Below are 26,130 nucleotides of genomic sequence, written 5' to 3' on the forward strand. Positions count from 1 at the left end.
GAGTGACTAAGCACTGCATAATGCTGTGCAGTGCAGCCAAACAAATAAATAAATAAAAATAAAGAGAACTTTTAAAAAAAACCAAAAAAAACAACTCCTTGGTAGAGTCTGTTTTGTGGGGAAAGTGGGACCGAGACAGTAGGTCTAGCTCAACGCTTCCGAATCTTGGCAATTAACCCAGGCCCGGCCTCCCAGGCTCAGGAGAATCTCAGCCTCTCCATCACGGTCAAGGGTGTTACCTCCATCGCTGCAGGTCCTGGAGTCGGAGGCCAGGCTGTCCGTGGAGCCCGTGGTGAAGCTGACGTGGACGCCCCTGAAGGACGGGCTGAGGCTCTCGGCGGAGCCCTGGCTCACTTTCTCCAAATCAGAGCTGCTCTTGTTCATTTTTAAAAGGTGCCTGGAAAATGTAGAAACAAATGATAAAAGTAATTAATTTGGTCTCTGTTCAAAAAAACCAGCCAATGGAGTATGAACCTACTATGCTCTTGAAGCCTGACCAGTGCTGCCAAGTTCTGAAAAAATGATTTGGGGGAAGACAGAACAGGGGCTCTTCTGAAACCTCATACACACGAATGGCAGGTGATTTCTGGAGTGTGATTAAAGACAAGTGAGTCTGTTAAATTTGGAAAAGCCCCCAAATCATGATTTGGGAGGAACTGCCTTCATACTCCGGAGAAGGCAATGGCAGCCCACTCCAGTACTCTTGCCTGGAAAATCCCATGGACAGAGGAGCCTGGTAGGCTGCAGTCCACGGGATAGTGAAGAGTCAAAGAGTCGGGCACGACTGAGCGACTTCACTTTCACTTTTCACTTTCATGCAATGGAGAAGGAAATGGCAACCCACTCCAGTGTTCTTGCCTGGAGAATCCCAGGGACGGGGGAGCCTGGTGGGCTGCTGTATATGGGGTCGCACAGAGTTGGACACGACTGAAGCGACTTAGCAGCAGCAGCAGCCTTCATACTCTGGCCCCCTCTGCCAAAACATGTATGTCAGCTACTATACTATGTGTCATCTCTACAAAGAAAAATTGAACATTATCATACAAGCCAATGTACAGAGATACACAGAGATTGCGGAGGTTTTGCAGGATCACAGGACAAGTGAACTGTGGACCAAAAACAAAAGATTTCTTCTGTGCCTGGTACTCTCTTGATATAGCTTCAAAGGGTCTAGCTTGTTCCATGGAATTAAAGGAAACGTTATTTCAATTTTAACTAGACGTGTAGTGCAATGCTTAGATAGAACCATATTAAACCTTATACCAAAACTAAGGAATGAATCTGCCCTTAGGCTTTCTATGAAATCTTTGATTGTGTCTCTAAGATAGAATGACTGACGCATTGGGGACCGGAATATCAAGTTCAAGAAAAGGACCTCGCCTTGGAGAAAACGGTTTCCTTATTAAGTAGAAGGTTTAGCTGATTGATTTCCCTCTTTCCGAGGACCACATGAATATTCACTCTGACCTGACATTTCCCCCACACAGTGGGACAGACCACAATCAATCCAGCCTTCTCCCTGTTGGTGGTAACCTAGATTTGTCCGGACTGATATCTCCTGATGACACTCCTCTCCCACCACGGTGGATCTATATCTCAATATCTGCTGTAGGAAATACACAAAACAGTATTGATTTGGTATCAGAACTGCCTTATTTAATGCATATGACCTTACAGCCAAGAATGTATTGATTGTTCTTTGTGTTCAGCATTGCCCAGCCCTGTGTGGTCCTCACAGGCAGTGCAATCTCTTCTTCATTAACAGAAAAGTTTAGAGAAAGTTTGCTTCCATGAAACAGGTTCTCCAGAAATATGTCTCTCTCCCTACCTCCCACCCTTAGGACCGCATTTTTAAAAGTTTTAAAGCTATTACACCTAAATATTACAGTGATGGCAATGTTACAACTAATAATATTCTTTACATTCCAATGTCACTCTAGGGGCCTTGGGGATATCAAATCTTAGGAAGTGCTATGGTAGTAGATTGTCTTTATTTTACCCTCTGCCAAAACATCATCATAGGTTTCATAAAATGTTTTTTTTTTTATTTTATGATTTTTATTTTATGATCCAACAACAGATCCAACAACAATGGCTTTTGCAGATGAGGCCAAGATATGAAGTTGTGAATAATGACAAGTCCTCAGTCTAGGTAAAAAAAAAAAGCTAGGTCTCTCTGGCAATGCAACCACATCAGAGTGGCCCTGTAGTCTCCTGGTCTACAGGCTCAGAAGACTGCCATGGGAGAAATTCCAGCACCACAGCTGCTGAGCTGATGCAGAAAAACACCAGAAGAAATGCATATAAATAGAGAAAACAAAACAAAAAGTAAATGTGGTATGTGTGAGAACATACACACAATTATTTAGTATAAAGTAAAGCATTAAAAGAAAGAAAAATGTTCAGTTGCCATATGCAAAAGGAACAAAGATATTAAATGACTGGTAGTGAATGAATGGCCAGCTCAATTTTGTGTGTCAAGGCAGCTTAACAAAATAGAATAGACCAGAAATAAAAATGAAGAGAGTAAGTATTTGAGAAACTTCTGTTTCAGAGGTGTGTGTGTGTGTGTGTGTGTGTGTGTGTGTGTGTGTGTGTGTGTGTGTGTGTGTGTGTGTGTGTGTGTGTGTATTGGATCACAGTATTAAATATAATTCTTAAAATATATTTTAGAAACTTAGTTTTAAAAAGGTTAAAAGTCATCACTCTAGAATAGGGATAGACAAACCTTTCCTTAAAGAACAGGTGGTAAATATTTTAGGCTCATGGATCATATAGTCTCTGTTGCAAGTATCAGCTCTGCTTTTGTAGCAGGGAAGGAGCCACTGACAATACGTAAACAAATGGGCATGTTTTCTAGTAAAACTTTTTTTACATCACAGATAGCTGACCTGTGGGTGGTAGATGATGACTCCCGATCCAGAACAGTCTTGTTCAATAGAAATATAATGCAAGCCATGTACATATATACAAAATTTAAAAAATTTAGTAGCTAAATTAAAGACAAAATTAATTTTTACAATGTCTTTTACTTCACAAAATACATAAAATATTGTCATTTCACTATACAACAAATATAAAATTAATGAGATATTTTATAGTTTTTTCATTCCAAGTCTTCAAAATCTGGTTTATATTTTATATTTATAGCACATTGCAATTTAGGCTCCCACATTTTAGCTAGTGGCTACTGCACTGTGTAGGGCAGATCTAGAGAAACTCATATATGGGGAAGACTATTCACAGTGTTACTAACAGCAGAAACAAAATCATGGGCAGTCCAGTGGCCATCAGTAAAGGAATGGAAGACTATACACTGTGGTATAGTCTTGTATCAGAGTACCATATAGCATTCAAAAATAAATAAACTTGATTTAAACGTACTAGTATGAAAAGAATTCTTAAAATGCTGACTATTAAAAGTAGCTTGCAAAAGGCTCAAGCGTGACACCATTTATATACAATTTTAAAACACATTACAATTCTATGTATTTTTTACACATTTTACCACATACACGTGGTAAAATGGAAATGACACTCAACTTCAAGACAGTGATGACTCTGGGTAGCAAGGGGCAATTGAAATGGAAATTGTATAGGGAGGGATATTCCACGGTATCTGTAATATTTCCTTAAAAAAAAAAAAAAAAACACCCAAAACAGAGAACAAAATGGTAATTATTGGAAAAACCTTGGACACGTGTGTGTGTGAAAGTCACTCAGTCGTGTCCGACTCTCTGCGACCCCATGGGCTATACAGTCCATGGAATCCTCCAGGCCAGAATACTGGAGTGGGAAGCCTTTCCCTTCTCCAGGGGAATCTTCCCAAGCCAAGGATCGAACCCAGGTCTCCCTCATTGGAGGTGAATTCTTTACCAGCTGAGCCACGAGGGAAGCCCCTGGACACGTGAAAGTTTCTCTACCAAAAAACCCTCAAGAAGCCCAGGTTCCTGACCAGTAACTAAAACCCCACAGGCAGTTGGGATGCTTAGATGTAAATAAGGAGGAAAGGGGTGACCCTTTTATAAAATCTTTCATATGAACTGCATCAAATCTCATCCACCTTGGAAACCTGTATGATCTGTTGTCTTAGAGAATAGCAAGTTCAATTATCAAAGGAACACAACCACACCAGACTTGAAAATGAAAAGGGGGAAGCTGGCCATCAAAGCGGGGGCAGACAATCACGTTGTTTTTGTGTCTTCAGTCTGTGTGTGCAGTAGATTTCTCAAGCATCCTTGCAAAAGGCTTAAGATTCCAAAGGTGACTTTTCTGGGCCCTAATAGATTGTTCCATCAGACTCGAGGCCGGATGAGAATCCGAAGGCACTCAGCAATACACAGTCAGATTATACTTATTCTCTTTTAAAGGCTCTTTTCCTTCATTAATGATAGTTTGACTTGCCTTTCATAAAACTGGTGCAAACCATCTATGCGGTGAACTCTGATGTCATGTGATTTAAGGAAGTGGCTTCATGAGGCCAAAGCCACATGCTCTAGTCTTTCCTCTCTGGGTGGCGAATAACACTCTTATCAGCTGCAGTGAGAGCGCTGCCTGCACAGATGTCATTGCTCGGCACTGTGATAAATGACTTGTTCTTGCTCAGACTTCCTTCCCTACCTCCCCCTGTGATTAGACACGGTCACAGGAGAGCAGTGTGAGATACACAGCCAGTGGCACAGCGTACTTAGAGATCTGAACCCTGCAGCTGCTGCCCAATGTTTGCAGAATGGCTTTTCCCCCCATTGTCCTTAGAGAAGGAAGCCTTGCCAGAGTTTTCTCCCTACTGTATTGGTAGAAAGCTGCAAAAAAATAATAATAATCCAGCCGGAAGAGCCATCTGCCAGACTTCCTCATTCGTAGGAAAAAAAAAAAACAAGTCTAAAAATAACCCCAAGTTTTCAGAATGCCCAAAATTCTGAACAGATACCAGACCCCAGTGGGGGCAGAGACTGTATCTCAGACACGGCGGCTAGAATCCTCATACGCAGCACAACTGAAAGTGTGTGACCGAGGCGAACGTTCATTCTCAAAGCTCTGGGTCTGGGTTAGTTCACATCTATTTGGTTGAGAAATGTTTGCCCCTGGAGCGAGAGGTAAGAGAAGTCACGCAGCACCAGTGTGCGGTTTTACACTAGCTCTCCAGACCCCTGGACACAGTTACACCACCCAGCCTTTGGATGGGTCAAGCTCGCTGCTGTGTCTAATGTTTTGGAGAAGCCCTTTCAGGTAGCTCAGAAAGCACGAACATGTTGGAAAACTCATTTAAACCTTGTTGAAGTTACCAAGAAGGGGAAATAAACTGGCTTAGATGCAACTAAATCAAGTCATGCCTTAATCAAAGAATGAGAGCCTCTTACCATCCCAGACTCCAGCCCTCGGTGCTGTGATCATCCGCATGGCCTCCCAGAGCCCGGGGGTGTGCTGGGCCGGTGATGGCGGGGCCCCGCGGAGCAGCCCTGAGGATGAAGGGCCAGCTTCAAAGGCGGCCGAGTGCGCCCTGTCAGCCTGCTGTGAGTTCACCAGCTCAGAGCTCTCCGTTTCCCCTCAGTTCCTCTCTGACTTTTCTATAAAATGCACTTCCTGCGAAAGAACAGGAAAATAGGAACGGCTCTGCCTCTGTGACCTGCGGCTTTCAATCTCCAATTGTCCTGTTGGGCAGCATCATCAGAAGCAATTCAAATACCCTCTCAAATACACTCAATTTCACCCTATTTCATTCTCTACTATTTGGCCAGATCCTAAAGTCAGAATCATTCAATGATTGGAACTGAAACACTGGGTTTGCTTAGTGAATACAAGCACCCCATTTTTATTTATGTTATGCCTGTATGACCAGCAGCACATTCCCCAATCCTGTCTTTTTTTGAATACCATTCTCAGAGTTTCCAGTAAATAAATACTGACTGTCTGATCTGTGCCAGGCACTGTGTCAGGTTTTGTGGCTACAACAGTGAGGAGAGGTGACACCATCCTTGTTTCAACAACCTGGGAGATAAATATTGATCAATCTCCTCTAAAAAAGTATGCAGAGGGTTCAAGCCATGGTCATCAGAAAACATCTGCAGCTTTGGTCATTCTGACTCCAAATCTCTCCAAAATTCTTCTCTCATAATGATGGTCAACCTTGAAGAACCCTACACAGAGCCCATGCAAGTATTCTTGACCTCTGCCACCATACTGAATCAGCTCTGGTCTCGCATGGTAACAGAAACACACCTCCAGATTTTCTTTGATTTCAAATATCCCCCTCACCCCACCCCCGCACTGTGTATACATTAGAACACATGCCTAGCATTCTGTTTGGAAAAAAAAATTATCACCATTTTGGTTAATCGATATCCACTACTTCTGCTCATATATACTCTGCTCCAGTGGGGCTAGCCTCTCATTGTCCCCAAAGCACCCTGCATTCCTGCCCCTGCCCCACCTCGGCAGAGAGGGAAACATTCTCTCTCCCCTTCAAACCTTTTCCGTACCCAAGACCTAGCAGCAGAAGCATCACTTACCTACAAACCCTTCCCCAGCCATCTGTCTCCTCTGACTGGTCTGTCTGCTCTGGAACTCATACCAAACCGAGTCTGATTCACATCACTGAGCATTTGGTTATAATCCTGGTTAGATGATTCTGTTTCATGTGAAACAGGCTTGTTACCACCACAATTATAAACTGTTTTGAGGAGCTGTGTCCTAGTCAGGACATGCTGGAACACAGAGTCATTATTAAATACTTCTTGATTAAGTTTATCTGCCTCTGTTTCAATAACTGGGAGGCATCTAGGAGGATAAATGTTTCCTTTAAGAAAAGAATCGCACTTGCCCGGCTACACTTGCCCAGCAAAACTTGCAAAAGGCAGGAACGCTGAGTAAACAACAGCCCTCCGGAAAGTTGGACTCAATAGCTGAGGCTTTTTCATATCTACAAAATACCACAGTTTCCAAATATCCTGAATTTATACAATCTAACAATCTTATAGTTTAAAAAATATTTTTTTTTTTCAAGAGATGGGATGAGAAAGTTATACAGCTAAGCTGGAAAGGTTTTTATTGTTTTTATCCTTAGTGCTCTTTGAAGAAGATGCTATGGGAGTTATTCTGCAAAGTGTCTAAGTGCCAAATGAAGGAACTAATGGATCCAGTCTGCTCTGGTGGCAGGCTTCCCCACTGACTTATTAGCACATATAAAGATAGGAAATCAGTTTCATTTGGGGTCAGATGACCTTTACAGTCCCCACGGTGCAGGCTTTTTAATTTGCATTTGCAGTTAATGCACTGGTGACTGCTGGGGCACCTCAAGTTGAAAAAACCCTTTGGTTTAACCCCAAACGAAAGCACTTTGCATTCAGTGGAAACCATTTAAAAACAGGAATAAGGACATGCTTATTTTTAAAGACAGCAGTATGCGCATGCATGCATGCACACCTGCACCTACATACACGTCTTTAGGTTACTAGTTATCTGGTGTAAAAATGGATAAAAACATTTCAATCGGTCAAATGGGAATTTGCAGTCATTTGTCCTAACTATACATAGATATACTTTGGCACTGAGAGATACAAATGGCTTTAAAAGATGACCTTTGCTGTCTCAGAAAATCAAAGTCTCTTATTTGTGGCCCCCAGTCTGCATGGCTATGTCCTTTCCCAAAGAATTTCTGGTGCAAGAGAGAGGAAGGCAGCAACTACCTAGTGTGGGAAGGTTTAAGCCCAGGCTGAGGACAGGAGACCAGCTACGGAAAGCAGGTAAGAGGGTGCAGAGCAACTCAGCGGCTGGACCCCATCACCTGGTCCACTACACTTGCATCTCCAATAATGAATCTCCAACTCCTGGCCTGTTAAGGAAGAAACGCTACATGTTCAAGAGCTTGATCATCTGTTCACACAGAGGCAGACGGGAAGAGAAGGTGAAAAGAAGGCAATGAATGACCAATGGAAAGTAAAGCCTGAACAACTACAATCCACAGACGGGGCCCTCCCACCAGCGGCCCTGCCCACGGGTCAGCACAGCGAGAAAGGAACCTCTGGAGCCTTTAGGAACAAGAGCGACGAACGCATTTGAAAAGCTTCCCACAAGAGTTTCAATCTTACAAGCATCGAGCATCGGCCCTGGGGCACAAAATGGAGACACTGCTACTACTTACCTCACTGGGGGTGGGGTGGGGTGCGGCGCTGGTTAGGAAGAGCCGATGAGTTACTATTTAATAAGTGCCAAAAGTAGTACCAGCTACAAAGCAAGTACAAGTTATACAGAAAGATGGGTGGATGGATGATGGATAGATGGGGACAGACAGACAGAAGACTTCAGCAGCCTCCAGCAAATCCAGTATTTTGGACAGAAAATACCTAGATATTTTTTAATAGATAGGCTAGAGATTTTACTTTCATATTTTAAAGAGACCCAAAGATGAAACAAACATCTCCCATCTGACTCCTGCGGTAGGTAGCCCAGTGCTTCTCTAGAAAAGCACACAGCCATGCAGGCTGGTACCACGACGAACTCAAACTTCCTGACAGCTAGCTCTTGTGGCTCCCTGACCATCCATTCACCGACCTCGCATTCTCCAAAGCAGCTATTCCAATCTTTCATCCCATTATTTGGTATTCTGAGCCACTATCTTCACCTCTCTCAAGTAAGCCTGGGTTTGCGCCAACTCCCAGCTACTACAAACAATACTGTACCGATCTTCATTGTGTTTTACTCGAAGGCATCACTCAGGAATGGAGCGGGAACAGCGTATTCTTATATTTTATTTTCCTGGGTAATTCATTTTAGCTTCCCTTACACCTAGACCTCAACAGTTAGCGATTAAATGACTATCACAAGCAGGAGGAAGGGCAGATCAGTGCTGAAGGAGGCAAAGGAAAAGGACCAAGGGGCGGGATATGGGATTTACTATTTACTGCGCAGACAATCCCCTGTGTCAAGCTCTGGCGAGGACACAAATATCAAGGAGGCATTTTGAAAGATCTGAAGGGAAGTCACCAAGTAAATGTAACAGATCAGCAAATATTCCTCTCTGGGTTTTCTTCTACTCTCTCCCAGGGAGATGCGTTCCGTCCTCATGTTGAATATTTTCATAAAAACAGATGCCCTCACTTACCACCAGAAAAAGGACTTGGAAAAATTATATGTAAGTAATTATGAAAACAATAGTTTTCAATTTCTAAAGTATAAATTTATATAATATTTAATATTAATTTATATAATATTGATATTATATAAATATTTAATATTTCCCAATTCAAACTACTCCTCTGAAAGATTCTGACATACCTCCTGCCTGGACCCCCTTACCCCACCACCTGGGGCACAGAAAGTCAGTGCTACAAGTTAAAGAGGGTGAGGCTAACACTCCTTGTTTAACATGGTGTAAGGACTGAAAACATAAATTTAAGGTCTTTAAAGAGAAATAAGACCTTATATATTGGATACTAGAATTAATGGTAACTATTGTTTACTAAAATACAAACTTCCAAAAGTTCATGGAATATTTATAATCACTCATAATTCACAAAATATTCAGTCACTCATTAAGAGTCAGAAAATATTCATAATCACTCATTAAAAGGAAACAAAACATTTTGGCACAACAGTCTGAAGGTGGAGATTGTAATCAGAAGACCCTCTTCTGCAAACACTTCACTTAGGGCTACATGGCCTAGACGGCCCACAGATCCTCTCCCAGGTGTGGAACTTTCAAATTAGTATAGTGAAGTGTTAAGTCGCTCAGCCGTGTCCAACTCTTTGTGACCCCGTGGACTGTAGCCCGCCAGGCTACTCTGTCCATGGGATTTCCCAGGAGAGAATATTGGAGTGGGTTGCCATTTCTTCCTCCAGGGGATCTTCCCAACCCAGGTATCAAACCTGAGTCTCCTGCATTGTAGGCAGATTCTTTCCATTCTTTACCATCTGATAGGAAACAGTTATTGGTCCCCAATGATTCTGCAATTACTGATGGTAAATTTTGGATGCTTAACCTGGATAGGCAAATAGCTGGCACCTGTGGCTGTACACCGCTCCCCCCCTCCCACAACCTGCAGACAGTATTAATGGAGTTTAGCAAGCTCTCAGTTTTCCATGTGACACTCCAGACTGCTACTCCAACTGACTGTAGCTGGTGTGGAGGATGCAAGCTAATTGCCCTAATTGGTGGTGCAAGAACGTGCACTCACAAAACCCTCCTTTTGATCACACATTCATAAGTATTATTTTAAGTGACCTCCCCATTATGACTGACTTCAAAATTCCAAAGATTCTTCTTCCCTTTCTTCCTAATCTTCAAAGTCTTATTACTACTTAATGTGTCAGTTTACCTCAACTATTCTTGTCTTTATCCAGGGTATCTGAATTTTCATTCTTTTTGACTGTCTACAGAGCTCCTGGAATCAGGAGCCATTGTGAAGGGACACACAGTGGAAACATTGCCAATCATTTGCCTAAAAGACAAGTTTTAAACTTTGGGGAAATTTTTTATAGCACATGTATATATGGGCATGAAATGGCTAAAACAAAACTGCCAGGAAGTCAGGGTGATCATCTGGTAGAGATAGATATTAAAATTAACTGGAGAGCAAAATATCTTGAGTAAGAAGGGAAGGGTTTTTTGGTGTTTTTTTTTTTAAAGCAGTCTTTAATCTGGAAGTTCCCCTTTTCCCCCAGCGGAGGACACTTGTTTACATAAGTCTGTCTATTAGAAAAGTACAGAGAATAAATGTCCAGAGTACCAGACAAAAGCTGATGGAAGCAGAGGATTTTACAGAGCTGTATGGGGACAGAACAAACACCCTTTAATGCCCAACATTTTCAGGGATCTGCCCAAAAGTCAATAGAAAGAAACAAGTGAGCAATTTTAGCACAGAGGCTGAAGATGTTGATCTTAAAGTGAAAATTATTAGTTGGAGAAATGGTTGCTAATGATTCTTTGCAGTTGGTCTATCTACCCTGATAAAGGGAAAGGCAAGTCTTGTGAGCACATCAGTGATAACCAAACAGCAGATTTCCCGCACTACAAATAGAGAAAATGTCTCAGCAGTTGGTGACTTCCACACCTCAAAGGTAGGCTGGCTATTCTAGGAACAAAGTGCTTTTGATCATGTGATGGCAGAGGGGGCTTGATCATGCGGCCCATGCCTATATCTCCCAACCCACCTCAGAAAGCATGGAAAGTCTATTCTCAGAAAAATGAAACCACACCCTAGAATTCCTTGCAATTTATGGGTGGGGAAAAAAGTCCTTAGGTGATTACTGCCTGAAAAGAACATTCTTGTGGCAAGAGGGCTGGGCTCCAAACACCTGCTCAGCTTAAAAAAAAAAAGCAAATGCACAATCGTTGGAGAGTAATTAATCCATGAAAGGGTGCATTGTGCTCTCATAGTGTTTGCCCACCTTGAAGCATTAATAGCATTAATAATTATTAACTTAACTTCAGTTTCTTTAACTCAAGCCACAGAATTATAATGGGGTGCCCAGTGAAAATAAGGCCAAGATCTGTAGTTCCTTCTGGCCTTTTTTCCCCCCTAATTCAATAATCTTTTAATGAATACCTACTGTCTTAAGGCATCCTATGGAAAAGTCAAAGAAAAGTATATAAAATGTTTCCTGTACTCTCAAGAGTTTACAAGCTCTTAGAAAGATATGACTTATGAATGGAGTTTAATTCAAAATACTGTGTTAACTGCCAAAAGAGAGGCAAGAACAGAGCACGGAGGCAATCTGAAACTTGGGTATCAGACACTTTGATACAAGTATTTAATGATGCTACTTGCTCCTTTCTCAGTATTTCTTCGTGTGCAAAACATAGTTAGGTGCTTCTGGCCAAAATGGAATAGGGTAGGGTCTCTGCCTACTGCTGTCTACTGAATAAAAGTTTCTTGAGCATCTACATATGCCAGGCATTAAACAGGATATTTTGAAATTATAGATGGCTAAGCATGTCTTTTCCCACTCCAGTGTTCTTGTCTTGAGAATCCCAGGGGCAGGGGAGCCTGGTGGGCTGCTGTCTGTGGGGTCACACAGAGTCGGACACGACTGAAGCGACTTAGCAGCAGCAGCAGCATGTCTTTTACCTTCAAGGAACTTTTTTTTTTTTTAATTTAAAGAGATGGCTATCTACATGCCTGTACTAAGTATGATTTGTATTAGGTCAAAAGACCTTAAATGGAAGGATTGCTATTTCACTACTCCCGGACACCAAGCTGAGCTTACCTTGGCTTTACTGGGCAGAACAAGAAATTCAGTGAGAATCCAGATGCTGTGATAACCAGTCTCAACAAAAGCAATCAAAGCTGGGATGAACTTTTGGCAGTCCTTTTGCACATCTGCTGATTTAATTCCTACCAAGTCAACCCTCAGGGGCCTTAAGGGGTGGAACCCCAGTAACTGGCTTTTTTTAGCACCTTGCACAGAAATTAGGCAATTGGTAGGTATCTGATGAATTAAAGAATCTCTAACCCCTAAGCCTTCACCATGGATGCGTTCTCAAAAATGGAGAGAATACCGTAAATACTTTATATATGCAACTGTTACAGTTAGTGATTCTTTTTTAAAAAAAAATTATAGAAGAAGAAGATAGGAATCAATGTTAGTTCTCCCTGCTTCAGCATTACTAGATGTCCCATGTCAGATTCTATCCACTAACTCATGCGAAGAGGCCAACTATAAATTTCCTGGCACGGAGCAGGATGTAAAACTGTAGTGTTGATATGTATGCTTTATTCTGTTTGCCAAACTGTGTGTGTGTATGTGGGAGGGGGTGGATTTCTCCCCTGAAGTATGCCCAGTATTCAGTCTTCACCGAACCGACTCCATCTCCAGCCGACTTATTCCAGTTTTGTCAAAAAGGTAAACATAAAGAGAAGATTCCTGAAGTTCGTATAATGCTTTCTGATACAAACTGTGATTTTCAAAATGCCACTGAGAAAAGCATGTTATACATGAAGACTGTGGGATTTCCTGGTCAATTGTTGCCATCCCATCACAATCCACTACAGTAAGAGGTGCCTCAAGAATAGAGCATTTGAAAGGTGTTGTTTTTTTTTTTTCTTTTTTTTATGTGGACCATTTTTAAAGTCTTTATTGAATTTGTTACAATATTGTTCTGTTTAATGTTTTGGCTTTTTGGCCACAAGGCATGTGGGATCTTAGCTCCCCAACCAGGGATTGAACCTGCAGCCCCTGCTTTGGAAGGGGAAATTGTAACCACTGCCAAGGAAGTTCCTAGAGATTTAATCAGATGGGCTATAAGATCTAGAGACAGTGACCCATCTCACTCATCCAATTCCAATCCTCGAAGTCATGCTAAGAGAGCATGTGATTGAGAGATCGTACAATGAAGTTCTTTTGGTTCCTCTGGGGAGCAATGTGGCCACTTCTGTGTGCAGAAAAGACCTCCATCTCTGACACCATCACCAACTGTCTGCTGAGAAGCCATGTGAGAAGGATGAGAATTAAGAATGAACAAAAGCTTAGGAGAGACTCAATCTCTGCTCCCCAGAATCCTTGCAGATGAAGAGGAGAACTTAGTATAAGAATTGGGTTAAAATTATAAGCATGAGTGATAACTTTAAAACAAAGTCATCCTTCGCTTTTCTTGGGGAAATGTTTCTTTCTTTTTGATTAGTCTCATCTGGGGCCAGATCATCTGGAAACTAAAACCATATAAACCTGTCTTATTTCTCATTCACCTGTTGTCCTCTAATTCTACCTCTGAGTTCAGGTCTACCAGTCTAATACCTATCTTGGGGTTTCTTTGGGAAATGCCTGTTTGGCACTAATCAGATGATTTTTCCCTTAACTGACCTTGTCACTGAAAAACCGTAAGTCATTTAAAACCAGGTTTGCATCTGTAAGGAAATAAAAGGCAGAAATAAATTTGAACTTTTTCACACCTTAATTACTCCCCCAGGCACTGGCTGCTCTCACTGAACTGCCTTAAGTCTTGAATGTGACATTTAAACTAAGAAGTGCACATCTCTTTCCTGTAGGTTTTTGTTTTCTAACCAGCAGTATTTGTTGCTCCTTACCTTCTAAGTCTGCCCTAAATTGGAGCAGGGGTGATCCAGAGACTCAGTGGGATTGGTCAGGTTGAGCAGGTGTGAGCTTACACAGGTAGGAGGCTGCCTCGGCAGCAGCAGGTAAAGAACCCAGACCTCCTCACCTGCCTGGGAGGAAGGCTGAACATGGACTTGAACACCTCTACATGGCTTTCAGGCATTAAATGAGTATTGAGAATCTTCATCCTACATGGTATTGCAGTAAGAGTTTTCTCAGGAACCCTGATGGGAGTTTGCAGAGGACAGTATCTCAGAAAACAGAAAAGCTACTGCCACACATTCAAAACAAGACCACAGGAAAGCCAGGTCACTCTCAACATCTATTTTTTCCCCTCCAAGTCGGTCAGTTTCATAAAATGGGACCATAGGAAATCCAGCATATGATTTCTTTGTTCTATAGTGGCCTGAGAAAGCACTCACTGACCTGCTTAAGTGCCTGTTAATAAAAAGTAACACTACCCTGCATGGAACAGCCCCTCTCTCTGGAGCCCTGAGTGGACCTCATACCCATCATGACAGTTGTTATCTTTGTTCACAGGTGAGGTTGAGCTGTAGAAATAAAACCCATTGAACAGACGACCCATGTGAAGAACTAGTTAACCTTGGATGTTGCTCAAAGACCTTCCAACATTTTCCCATCTTGGAAAACTGACATCAGCCTGTCGTGTGGTGCTGGATCAACCGTGGGCTATTACTCTGGTCAATACTCTGATTTACCATCACCCAGACTGACTAGGTTTGAAAGTTGTGGGTTCCTGGCACCCACCTCAGTAAGTACAGTACCAAGTTCTACAATTTAAAAAGTCAGTTTATGGTCACATATGGATGTGAGAGTTGGACTACAAAGAAAGCTGAGTACCGAAGAATTGATGCTTTTGAACTGTGGTGTTGGAGAAGACTCTTGAGAGTCCCTTGGACTGCAAGGAGATCCAACCAGTCCATCCTAAAGGAGATCAGTCCTGAATATTAGTTGGAAGGACTGATGTTGAAGCTGAAACTCCAATACTTTGGCCACCTGATGCAAAGAGCTGACTCATTTGAAAAGACCCTGATGCTGGGAAAGGTTGAAGGCAGGAGGAGAAGGGGACAACAGAGGATGAGATGGTTGGATGGCATCTTCGACTCAATGGACATGAGTTTGAGTAAACTCAGGGAGCTGGTGATGGACAGGGAGGCCTGGCATGCTGCAGTCCATGGGGTCGCAAAGAGTCGGACACGACTGAGCGACCGAACTGAACTTATGGTCCTGAGCCTGCCCTCTTATATACTCATGGGAGATGTACAATGATTCAAAAAGAGAATGCTGGTAATGCTTGAAAAAAATCTTCCGCAAATGAAAAAATATATATATATACACACACTAGTTCAATTTATTTTAAATAGTACCAGATGCTCTTTCCTTTTTTTCTGTGTTCTCTTAAGCTAGTTAATTTTATTTCCTAGATTTTTCTTCCCAAAATTCTGAAAATAAACTTTTAAAAAAAAATTTTTTTAAAGAGCTGGTACCTAGAACCTCTGAGCTTCCCACCTGGTGTGAATTGTATATAATTCAATGGTTTTGTTTTTTAATAAACTGGCCTCCAAAACTCTGATCTCACCCTAGATGCTAGCGAAGATTCTACTTGAGTCACATTGCTATGGTGACTGGTGTTATTCCAAACCCTGTGATTCTTACCCAAGAAAGTTTTAGTTCCTTCTCTAAGGCTCAGGTGGTGTTCCTCAAATCAGGTCAGTCCCATTTCTACAGGGTGTGGCTATTCGTGCTACTACTGACAGCTCGGGGTGGCTTTTTCCTGAAGAACTAATCTCTGCATTAGATTCTGTTCATCTATTTGAGTCTTTCAACAACAGGGTGTTACAAATGTATTGTTATTATTAGCCCATTTTGGAGAGTAACTTGAAGTTGCTCTGTCACAATGAGTGGCTTGCTCAAGATCACTTAACATGTAGGTGAGACAGATGCAACATGAACTCAGTGTTCTGGCTCCAAAGCCCAGGCTTCCCACTAAGCCCTCCAGGCCTGCGGCAGACAGACACGATGCCCATGTTTTATCTGAATGCCCTGCCCACTCCTCCACACACTGATGTGTCTAAGGTGTTTGGAAGCACAAACTTTGGAGGCAGACTGCCAAGTATGCCGTGTGATCCTGGCACAGGTTCCTCAGTTCTCTCTCTGTTTTGTCATTTGTAACTGGGGATGGTAATTCCTACTTCCTAGATCTGCTCTGAGCATCAAATGAGTTAATATGTCTAAGTCCCTCAGCTCCATGCCTGACCCATAGTTAGTGCCGTATGAAGCGGGAGCTCTTCTGAGCTGCGGAACCCCCCATTCAGTCAGAGAGCGAAACCGCAGCCCAGAGTCTATGCTCATCCAAAGAGCTGGAGGATGGCTGTCTACTACGCATGGCAGGAGGCCAGCTGAACACCAGAACAAAGCAGTGGTCCCAGAAAAAGCCCACGTTAGGACTCGTCACAGCCCGAGACGCCTTGATGTTCAAAGTCAAGTGTCACAGCCGCTCCCCTCTGTGGTCAATTCCCTGCTTCTGACATCAACCTGGAGGCACATGAGCTGAAACAGAACCAGTGGAGATGACACGACTAAAGAAAGTGTTTGGAAGGGCTGTCATCTTTCAAAAAACAGCAGGCTGTTCCTTTCCCTGAGAGGAATCAGTTTTGCTCTAATTGAGGGCCATCGCCCCCCCCTTTTCTCCCTCCCCGCCTCAGAATCTGAATTCCATGCACAACTCAATACTTAAAAAAAAAAAGCATTTATTTTTCTCAAGCCTTTGAGAGGAACTTTAAACTGGCAGGAGAAAACAGTGAGAAAGCTGTGAGTTTCAGCATGCTACCATGAAACTATATATATGTGTTTTTTTTCTTTTAAAACCCACATCTGAGAGTTCTAAAGCATGTGCAGCGCCTCCTACAACCTGCTTTTGCCCCCAAAGTCTAATCACCATCACAGCTACAATTTATGGAGCGCACTGGCATTGCTCCTGTGCCTGCCCATCTCTTTGCCTCGCGAGATTCTGTAGCATAGCCTCCTGGAGCCTTCCTCTGCATGTTTAAATGAGGAACTTCAGGATTTGGATGGAGTGGGGAGAGCCTGCTGAAGACACTTCAGAGAAATGGAGAAAACAAAGGCACCCTATTGTAAGAGGATGGGCACCAGCCAAGAGTGACAGCCTCTCAGTGCTTCTCAGAAAGATGCCTTCCCCACGGCCAGTCCCGAGCAGGGCACTGCTCGTGCTTGTGTGCTGAGCACCAAGCAGAAATTTACACAAAGGTACAAGCGCCTACAGGCCAACACAGGTGTCCCGCATTAGGACACCAAACCTTGGCCTGATGTCTTGGTGGAGGCAGCAAAGACCTAGGTTTCTGGAAGACGCCTCCGTCTTGCTGGACAAACACCCCCTCCAGGGCCACCCCAACGCCAAGTTGCAGACACACACAGCAGTACTTACCGTGACTTTGGAGGTGGTGGGGGAGGCGAGAACGCCTCAATCCCACTTCTGTCCTTGGGGAACTCAAAGGCAAATGAGGCCGATTTGCTCATCCCAGTCCCAGCTTTGTTGTTCTGCACAGAGGAGCCGTCCATAGCGCGGAGACGGTGCCAGGCGGAGGAGCTGGCCGGGTCCGAGGGGCCATTTTCCACCTCTCTCCCCCAACTTTGACTCAGCAAGTCCTGCTCCACCTCATCCTCCTCCTCGATCCGGCACTGGCGACTCCAGGCACCGGCCTGTGGCCGGGGCCGCCTCTGCTCCAAGGCTGATGTGCTGGTGGCAGGCAGGGGACCCCTGGCAGAGTCGCTGGTGGGGACGCCGTTGGCCCGGCAGGAAGAAGCAGGGTCAGCGGGGCCTCTGGATGGAGGCTGGGGTCCTGGGACGCCCGAGTTCCCTTCACTGAGGTCGGACAGTGGGGAGGTGGAGGGGGACACCGGGGACCCCCCGGGGCTGCTCCTAGACATCTTGGGGGGGATGGCAGGTCTCCCCTTGGCCGTGGTCTCGCTGGCACCACGATGGCGGCTCTCCCTGGAGCCGAGCCCCTGCCCAGCTGAAGGCTCCTCTCCGCCTGCCTCAGGAGCCTGCTGGCTCGGGGGCCCACGTGGCCACTGCACCCCCACCGAGGAGTCAGGGCTGCTCAGGTAGATTGTCCGGTGGTCCTCTTCTGGGTGGGCCGCCATGACTGTGATGGTGGCCGCCATCTGGGGGGCCACATCCAGGCCTTCCCTGTCCTGGCCCCAGCCAGAGGCGGTTTTCTGAGCCCAGGTGTTAACCGTCCGCACCTGGGCCTGGCCCGGGGTGCCTGCCCCCTGTTCCGCCTTGGCCTGCAGCCTGGAAGGCACTGGAACGGCCTTCTTCCTCTTGGTACTCTCAGCATAGATGGGTTCAGGCTGTGCAGTCTCCCTGGAGTGGGCTGGGGGCTGGGGCTCCCCAGTCTGCCCAAGGCACCTGCTGGAGGCCACGCCGTGGCAGCCGGAGTCCTGCTGCTTCCCCAGCCCAGGCTCCTTCCGGAGGGAGCAGTAATTGCCCTCAAGATGGGGGGCCAGGGGGCTGCTGGCGCGGCTGTTGGCGCTCCCGCAGGAGAGGCCATCCGAAGAGCTGGCAGCCTCTGAAGCGAGGGGCTGTTTCTTGGGGCCCAGGCGGGGCGGGCTCTCGGTCGGGCCCTGGCCGCAGCAGTCCCTGGGGAAGCTCAAAGCCCGCTTCTCCTCCTCAGGTGGCCTCGCACACACCCGTGGCTCCCAGCAGGCGGCGGAGCAGTCCCTGCCGCCCTGTCTGTGTCGGGAACCCCCGGCCCGGGCCGCGTCCTCTGCACCTGGGCTCCCGGGGCAGCAGTCCAGGATGGAGCAGTATTCTCCCCCTTCGCTGTCCCCCGAGGGCGAGCACCTTTGATCGCTGTCATCCTCTGAAGGCAGGGACTCCCGCAGGGGCTGAGCAGATGGGTAGGGCCCCGGGCCCTTGTGGCAGCCAGAAGTCATCCCGGAGAAGGCGGCCAGCTTCTGGCGGAAGCTCTCCTGCGGGGAGTTTAGCTCTTGGTAGGGGATCACTGGCTTATCGTCTCGTCCAAGCTTCTCGTCGGGGAAGCTCACCGGGTGGAAGGCGGCACTCCGGTCCCCACGGGGCTCTAGGCTGTGCAGGCCGACCATGGCATAGGTGGGGGGGCTGCGGGGGTGACCCCCATCTGTGGGACCCGAGGGGCCGGCAGGCTTCTGGACGCCTCGGAAGCTGCCCAGATAAACTATTGGCACGTCTTCCTGCTTCGGGAGGGGGAGCTTGCCGGGGGCTCGTCTCCAGATGACCTACACAGCCCCAAGGTTAAAAGACTTACATTAGACCTTGCCAGAGAAAAAAGGAAGAGAGAGAAAGTGAGAGGGCAGGGCCATGACACTGGAAACCGTCTTCCGAGCCACAGTGAAGGAGCCAGGCTGCCCGCCTACCCTCTGATCTCCCCATGGCCTTCTCATCATCACGGGGGCCCCCTGGAGCCATCGGTCTTCCCAGACACTGCACTTCCCGCCCATGTCTGTTATTCTTTTGGCTGAGCGGAAAAAACACTAAAGAAGAACATTTTGCCTTTTCCCTCGAAACTGCCAGATGAGATGAATTCTCCCAAGAGCTTTGAAAATAAGAGTTTGAATTTTTGCTTAGTGTTCATTAGTCTTTCCATAATGGTTTCACGGCAGGAAGAAAACAAAAGTCATAAGGCTTTTAAAAACACCTTGGGTGGGGGGTGGGTTAGAGGGCAGAAGAGTGCGGGGCCCCTTCTGAGCTGGGCCCTGGTTCCCTCGCATCACTCACTCTGAGCTACAATCCTTCTCCCAGTGACAGGCAGTGACCTCAGCCCAAACCTGCATAAGTGGCTGGACTAGTTGAGCCTGAGACAGTAATGTAGGCTAGTCATTCCCATCACTGAAATCACAATCCTCTTCTCCTTCCCTTCTAAAATCTCCCCTACCCCCACTTTCAAAGAAGCCTCGAGGCAGGGCTGGCCTCTGGCTACTTTCCAAGATGATCCAAACTAGAAAGAGTTCCTGGTTTACATATGTGAAGGTTGAAGGTACCAAGAAAAGCCTGGGGAATGAATGTAACCAGCTTCTGGAAAATGGAGCAGCTTTGCAGGGGACTTGAAGCTGAGAGCAACCCCAGGAGGTGGCTTGCCTCATTCAAGCCTCCCTTGATTTAAAACTGACTTTTGATTTCACATAAGCTCACAAAGCCTTCCTGACCCACTCACCGTGACAGTTTAAGAAAACGATAACGGGTAAAGAGGTTACAAGAAGTGCTAAGAATATGTTTTAGACATGCAGCTTCTTAGAAGACATGTCTAGGGGCAGCAGGCTTCACATGCCCTCTAAATAGACCTTGGTCAGGGTCAACGGCAGGGGTAGGGGGTAGGGGGATTGGGCAAGGGATGAGCAGCAGCATGGTCTACTCTCTAAGGATGTAATTATCTTTAGTAATCCCAGATCAAAGATGGAAAAATCCAAGCTTCCAAATTAGAAATATGAACACTGGCTGGGAATTGGATGATATACAGAATTACTGCTGACATTTTTAAGTGTGATAATGATATTTTGTATAAAGACTTAATTTTTTTAAGGAGGTACTATCATGATGCAATATCTGGGGTTTGCTTTAGGGGAAAAGAGGGGAAGGGAGGGTAGGGGCGGGGATAAAGATGGAAGGAGAGTGATCAAGAGTTGATGACTGTTCAAGCTCTTGAGGCAGGGTGGTGGATGCATGGGGTTTGTTAGGCAGTTCTTCCTAGTTTTGTATATACTTAAGATGATCTCTAAAAACAAACTTTTTTCTTAAACTTTTTAGAAAAACGCTTCATTTTGGTGGGTGTGTCCTGATACAATCTCCAAATAAACTTGGAGGGACTGCATTCATGGTTCTTAGCCTGAAGGGACCGAAAGAAAGGAGGGCAGAGAGAGAGGGCAGCAGTCAGGAGGGAGCAGTCTAGGGCGAGCTGCCCGGGAAGCCATCCCGCAGGAGTCCTGCCGGGACAGCTCGCCCTGGCTGCCCGCCAGTCACGACGGCCTTGCAACAGGAGCAGCCCCTGTAAAAATACCGCGGGGCTGAGTCAGCCTCACCTGCGCGACGTCGGCACTCCCGGCGGCCTCTGTCCACCCATCCGAGGCCTCGGAGCTCATCATGGTGGGCTTCACGGCGATGGTGGGCTTAGAGTAGGGCGAGCCGCTCAGGCCGTCATCTTCCGGGCGGCCGCTCTCGGGCCTGGGTGGCAGGCGAGGCGGAGGGGGCAGGCAGCCAACTCGGGGCTGGGGGCGGCCGGGCACCAGCTGGTGGTCGCTGCGCAGGCAGAAGCAGTTTTTGCAGGACCCGGGCTTCCAGATGTGCTCCACAAAGTCGCTGCACGCAGACATCTTCGGGCTCTCGGGGTTCAGTGGGATGGTCTCGAGCATCTTGAGCAGCGGACGGGGTGCTGGTTCATCTTGCACTCGGCTTGCTGGTGTGGTCTCCGGAAAGACAGAAGGGGCTCCACGGGCGACTTCCTGGAAAAGCAGAAAACTTGCCTGATCAGTGATCTTCCCTGCCAGAGGACCCCTTAGTGTATGCTCAGTCCTATCTGACTCTTTGCGACCCCATAAACTGTAGCCTGCTACGCTCCTCGGTCCATGGGATTTATCAGGCAAGAATACTGGGGTGGGTTGCCACTTCCTATTCCAGGGGATCTTCTCCACCCAGGGATCAAATGCCTGTCTCTTGGGTCTCCTGCATCGCAGGCAGATTCTTTAACCACTGAGCCCCCGGGGAAGATGGGGCATGATCAATCAGAGTCTGATGATATGACTACGGAGCAGAAGGGAAAGAAGAAAAGAGGTGAAGATGACTATTTTATTTATTCCAAGGCCCTCACCCACGTGTCATGAGGATCTTAACCCTGTTCTAGTGGGGTGGTCTCAAAAAGCTGTAAAATCTAAACACAGCTCTGTTGTATGTGTGTGTGTGTGTGAGTTGCTCAGCTATGTCTAACCCTTTGTGACTCTATGGACTGTAGCCCACCAGGCTCCTCTATCCATGAGATTTTTTATACAGGAATACTGGAGTGGGGTTCCATTCTAATACTTTGGCTACCTGATACAAAGAGCCGACTCACTGGAAAAGACCCCGATGCTGAGAAAGATTGAAGGCAGGAGAAGGGGACGACACAGGACGAGATGGTTGGATGGCATCACTGACTCAATGGACATGAGTTTGAGCAATTTCGGGAGGTGGTGATGGACAGGGAAGCCTGGTGTGCTGCAGTCCATGGGGTCGCAAAGAGTAGGACACGAGGGAACAACGAGAACCCTGGAGGAGAGGCAGTCAGCTTGCTGAAAGAGTTTATTTCCTCTGAGAGTAAAACTGAAGGCGGAGAGTTTGCACCACAGAATTCACTCAGTAAATTCACTACTGAGGGGGAAAACTCGAAGGACTGCAGACTTTAACCTGTTCACCCGAATAAGACCCATCAGGTAGCTGTCACCTCCATCTTACAAATGGGAAAACAAAGCCAAGAACATAAACTGAGGCATGGCCACAGGCACAGAGCGCTCAGGGGTTCCTCAAAGAGAAGCCAACTTTGCTGGCAGCCCCTCACGTCATCACCTCACATGTTACACTGAGTCGGTTGCTGCTTTTTGCTCTCCTTTCCTCACTTAAATGAACTGACTTCTCAGAAGGACAGGAGAAAATCATCCTGAAGAATCTACAGTGAACAGACTCATTAAATAGAGAGGGTTTGGCCCCAGGGTCTGCTTTCCGCTTTCCTCCCGTGAGAACTGGCTCTGAGGTTGCTGCTCTCCCACCATCAACAGGACTAACCAGGTGGAATGAGCCAGGAGCCCCAAAGATCATTCCAGAATCTCTGTGGGAAGAGCTCTCTTTCTGATCTCCCACACTCCCAGACCTGGGTGCCTATTCAATGAGAGCTGAAGCTACATTGGGCCTCTTTTTCCCTCCAAAGTTAACCAGGAAGCCCACTGCTTTAAGCTAAATGAACTCTCTGAAATAAAGACAAGTATCTGTCTTTCGTGACCATTGTTAGGATCTTCTTCATCAACATGATTACAAGTTGGGTTCTTCTACTCCTATAAATACACCCAAGTGGCAGGTCTGTTCCTTGCCAAGTTCCCCAGAAGAGGTCACTAAGCTTCAACAAGCAGGGGATGAAAGCAAGGGTTTTTCTTTCTCTCACAATCCCACACCAGGGAGGATTTTGGAAAGAGGAAAAAGTAGGGGGGATATTTTGTTGTTCAATAAGGCAAAGCTCCATACCCTTGCCCTGAGGCAGGGAGAGGTCCTTTCCTGGGAATCCTGGCCCCCTCTACTGCAGGCCGAGGCTTCCGCACCCCAGACGGGATGGAGAGAGAAGGCTGGGGAATCGGTTCTGAGTGGGCTCACCTCCTTCTTGCAGCTCCTTACAGGGCTGGGCTGTCTGAGGAGTGAGGCATCCACAGAGGGGGGCAAAGAAAGCCACGTGGGGTGGCCACACCTCATTTCCTGCTCAGATAACCGACCCAAACGTGTCACGGTTGCTTGGTGCCAAAGGTCCCCTCCTGTGCGCAGATGGCCCACTCCAGCCCTGGGACTTCTGGTCGGATTACCAACATTCAGGAAGCTTCCTTCAGAACCCCTCACCAGTTCCTGAACACCTTCCCTGCTCCCATCCTCAGCTCTGAAATTCTCCGACGGTGGGTACAACTTTCACCATGTCAACTGCTCAGAGACTGGAAAAGGTTTTTCAGGGAAAAAGAATGAAGACGGGAACAGAATGAAGCCCTGGGCTCCTTACCATCACTGACTCACTACACATCCTGTTAAAACTGGTTCCTCAGTCACAGCAAACAGAATTTATCACTACATCAAGCCAGAAAGGATTCTCTCTGTCTAGAGAGGTTCTGGGCTTGGAACTATCTATTTATTTTAAGTCAAAAGACAGTGGAAAAACTCAAGTGGCGCTCACCAAGCAAGAGCGTTGCCTGCCTTGCAGTGCCAGCTCTCCACCGCCTGGGAATGGCACCTTCCCAGCCCACATTCCTTACCTCCGAGGGCAGGCAGCCCTCAGAATTATGCAAATTCCCCCATTTCAGTGGGAGGCAGCAGTGTAAGATTAGAAAAAGATCTCAGCATTCTTTCTGATCCAAGTCATGATAAAATATCTTTGCCTCTGCAAACTTCTGCACCAGAGTTGTGGCTAAAATGTGCAAAATGAAGCTGTCAGATACACACCCACCTCATAGGAAAAAGAATCCAAACAATGGTGACCAGATCCACAAAATCAAACCTCTGGGCTCCAAATGCCCTTCACACTTGCATTGAAAGTTGCTCATGCCTTACCCTGAAGTGAGAGAATTCCAGAAAACAGTCATCTAAAAAAATTTATCTATTTTTTACAATTAAATACAATTAAATGAATGTAAAAGAGGTATATTTATGGAAGTTTGTCTGGATTTCAACACTCCATTGACAGGGGTTGCCCAGGCAGAAAGGAGAAAGTAAGCCTAACCTCCTGCCTCCTGCTTCCTGCCTCCCCCCACCACCCACAGGCACAGAGGGTAAGTCATGCTACTCACCCAACTTTTTATGTTCTTTTTTCCTTCTCCAGCGCTATGTAATCTAATCTCAGCAGCAGGAATGTGGTTTTTGTGGGTTAGACCCACTACAATCTAAACCAGTAAGGAAGATACCCGCATTCCACAAGACCCCAAGATAGTGAAATAACCGCAGAATTCCCCAGTGCTTCCTGTCAAATTTCCGGCTCAAAAGGGGAAGGGGTTTTTCAGGCCAGTGATCCATAGGGCCTTCCCAACCTGACTCTGGGCTGGATGCCCTGCAAAACTCCTCCCTTCTAGACCTTTGGGCTTTGCTGTGGGCTCTGCAAAGCCATGTGCTCGCTGGCTGAGCTCCACCTGAGAGAAATAGAGAGTCAGCCGGCCCTGCCTCCTCGCGTTCTCACTGAGGACCGAAAGTAGAGAGATTCTATTTTGTGTGTGTGTGTGTGTGTGATTCTATTTTGTGTGTGTGTGTGTGTGTGTGTGTGGCGGGGGAGGAGGAGGCAACACAAGCAAAGGTTAACAGCGTGCTCACGATAGCCTCTTAGAGGGCTCCGCCACCACTCAGGAAGAAGGTATCGTCTAGTTCCCCCTGGAGACCCCCAAGGCTGGCATCCAACTGCGGGCTGCCCAACAGGCAGCAACTAACCTGGCGTCCCAAAGCATCACGCCCGGGGTCCCGATCCGAGCCACCGAGCGGTCTCTCCTCTCTGTTCCTGTGACAATCCTGCGGCCGCGGAACGGCAGTCTCCACAATAGCAATCCCCAAAGCGCTCCGGTCTCCTGCCCCAAATCCAGCAGCCAGACCAGCGAGACCAGCGAGACCAGAGCAATCGGTTCCGCTGCCGGAACTCGAGGAAAGTTTCCCCTTCCGAAAGAGCGCGATTCTCGAATGAATCGAAAACATACCTCTGCCTCCACGGTCCTCCCCCTCACCCCCCCAGCCCCCAGCCCGGGCTCGGCGCTTCCACCTCGGGCGCAACCCGGGGCGCACGCGGTCCGAACGCTCCACCCTCCTCCAGCGACCGCCTGTCACCCCCAGGGGACGCCGACGGGGGTCGCCTGCTCTGCAATCGCCGCGCTCCCCCGGAGCTCCCCTCTGCGGCCACGTTTGCCAGACAAAAAAAGAGGCCGACTTGGGAGAAGGCGCCGCGGGCTCACCTCGGGGCCGCGCTCCCTCGGCCTCGCCGCGGGTCTCCGAGCCGCCAGCCGCCCCGCCGGGCGCCTCGGAGCATTGTTTGGAGAGTGTGCGCGCGGTGCGTGCCCGGCCGCGGGCGGCGTCTTCTGCCCGGGCCCGGCGGCCGGGTAGCAGCTGCGAGCGCGGCTCCGCCCCCTCCCGCCTCCGGTGGCGCCGCCCGCCCGGCCCCGCCGCACCTCCGCGGTCCCGGCCGCCGCCCCGCGCCCCCCGCCGGCGGGCTCGGTCCCCTGCCCCCGACGCCTCCCGGCGATCCTCGCCCCGCCCCTCCCTCCGGCTCCGACGGAGGCTCCGCCCCCAGCCCGAGCCTTGGCGCCGTCCGACCC

At 47.2% G+C, this 26,130-nt stretch overlaps 1 protein-coding gene across 1 annotated transcript in view; it reads right to left on the minus strand.

Moving 5' to 3' along the window:
* The window catches only part of PRAG1 (PEAK1 related, kinase-activating pseudokinase 1), a 45,048-nt gene extending 19,162 nt beyond the window's left edge, over window positions 1–25,886 (minus strand). Inside the window, exons 1-4 of the mRNA XM_065947416.1 lie at window positions 25,771–25,886; window positions 21,148–21,567; window positions 17,516–19,350; window positions 240–397 (exon numbers count right to left, since the gene is read on the minus strand). Coding sequence (XP_065803488.1) covers window positions 240–397; window positions 17,516–19,350; window positions 21,148–21,477 — 2,323 coding nt within the window. The 5' untranslated portion in view covers window positions 21,478–21,567; window positions 25,771–25,886. The remainder of the gene's footprint in view (window positions 1–239; window positions 398–17,515; window positions 19,351–21,147; window positions 21,568–25,770) is intronic.
* Between the last annotated feature and the right edge of the window lie 244 nt (window positions 25,887–26,130).

The sequence above is a fragment of the Muntiacus reevesi genome, chromosome 10, assembly GCF_963930625.1.
Source record: "Muntiacus reevesi chromosome 10, mMunRee1.1, whole genome shotgun sequence".
In the NCBI taxonomy this organism is placed as follows: Eukaryota; Metazoa; Chordata; class Mammalia; order Artiodactyla; family Cervidae; genus Muntiacus; species Muntiacus reevesi.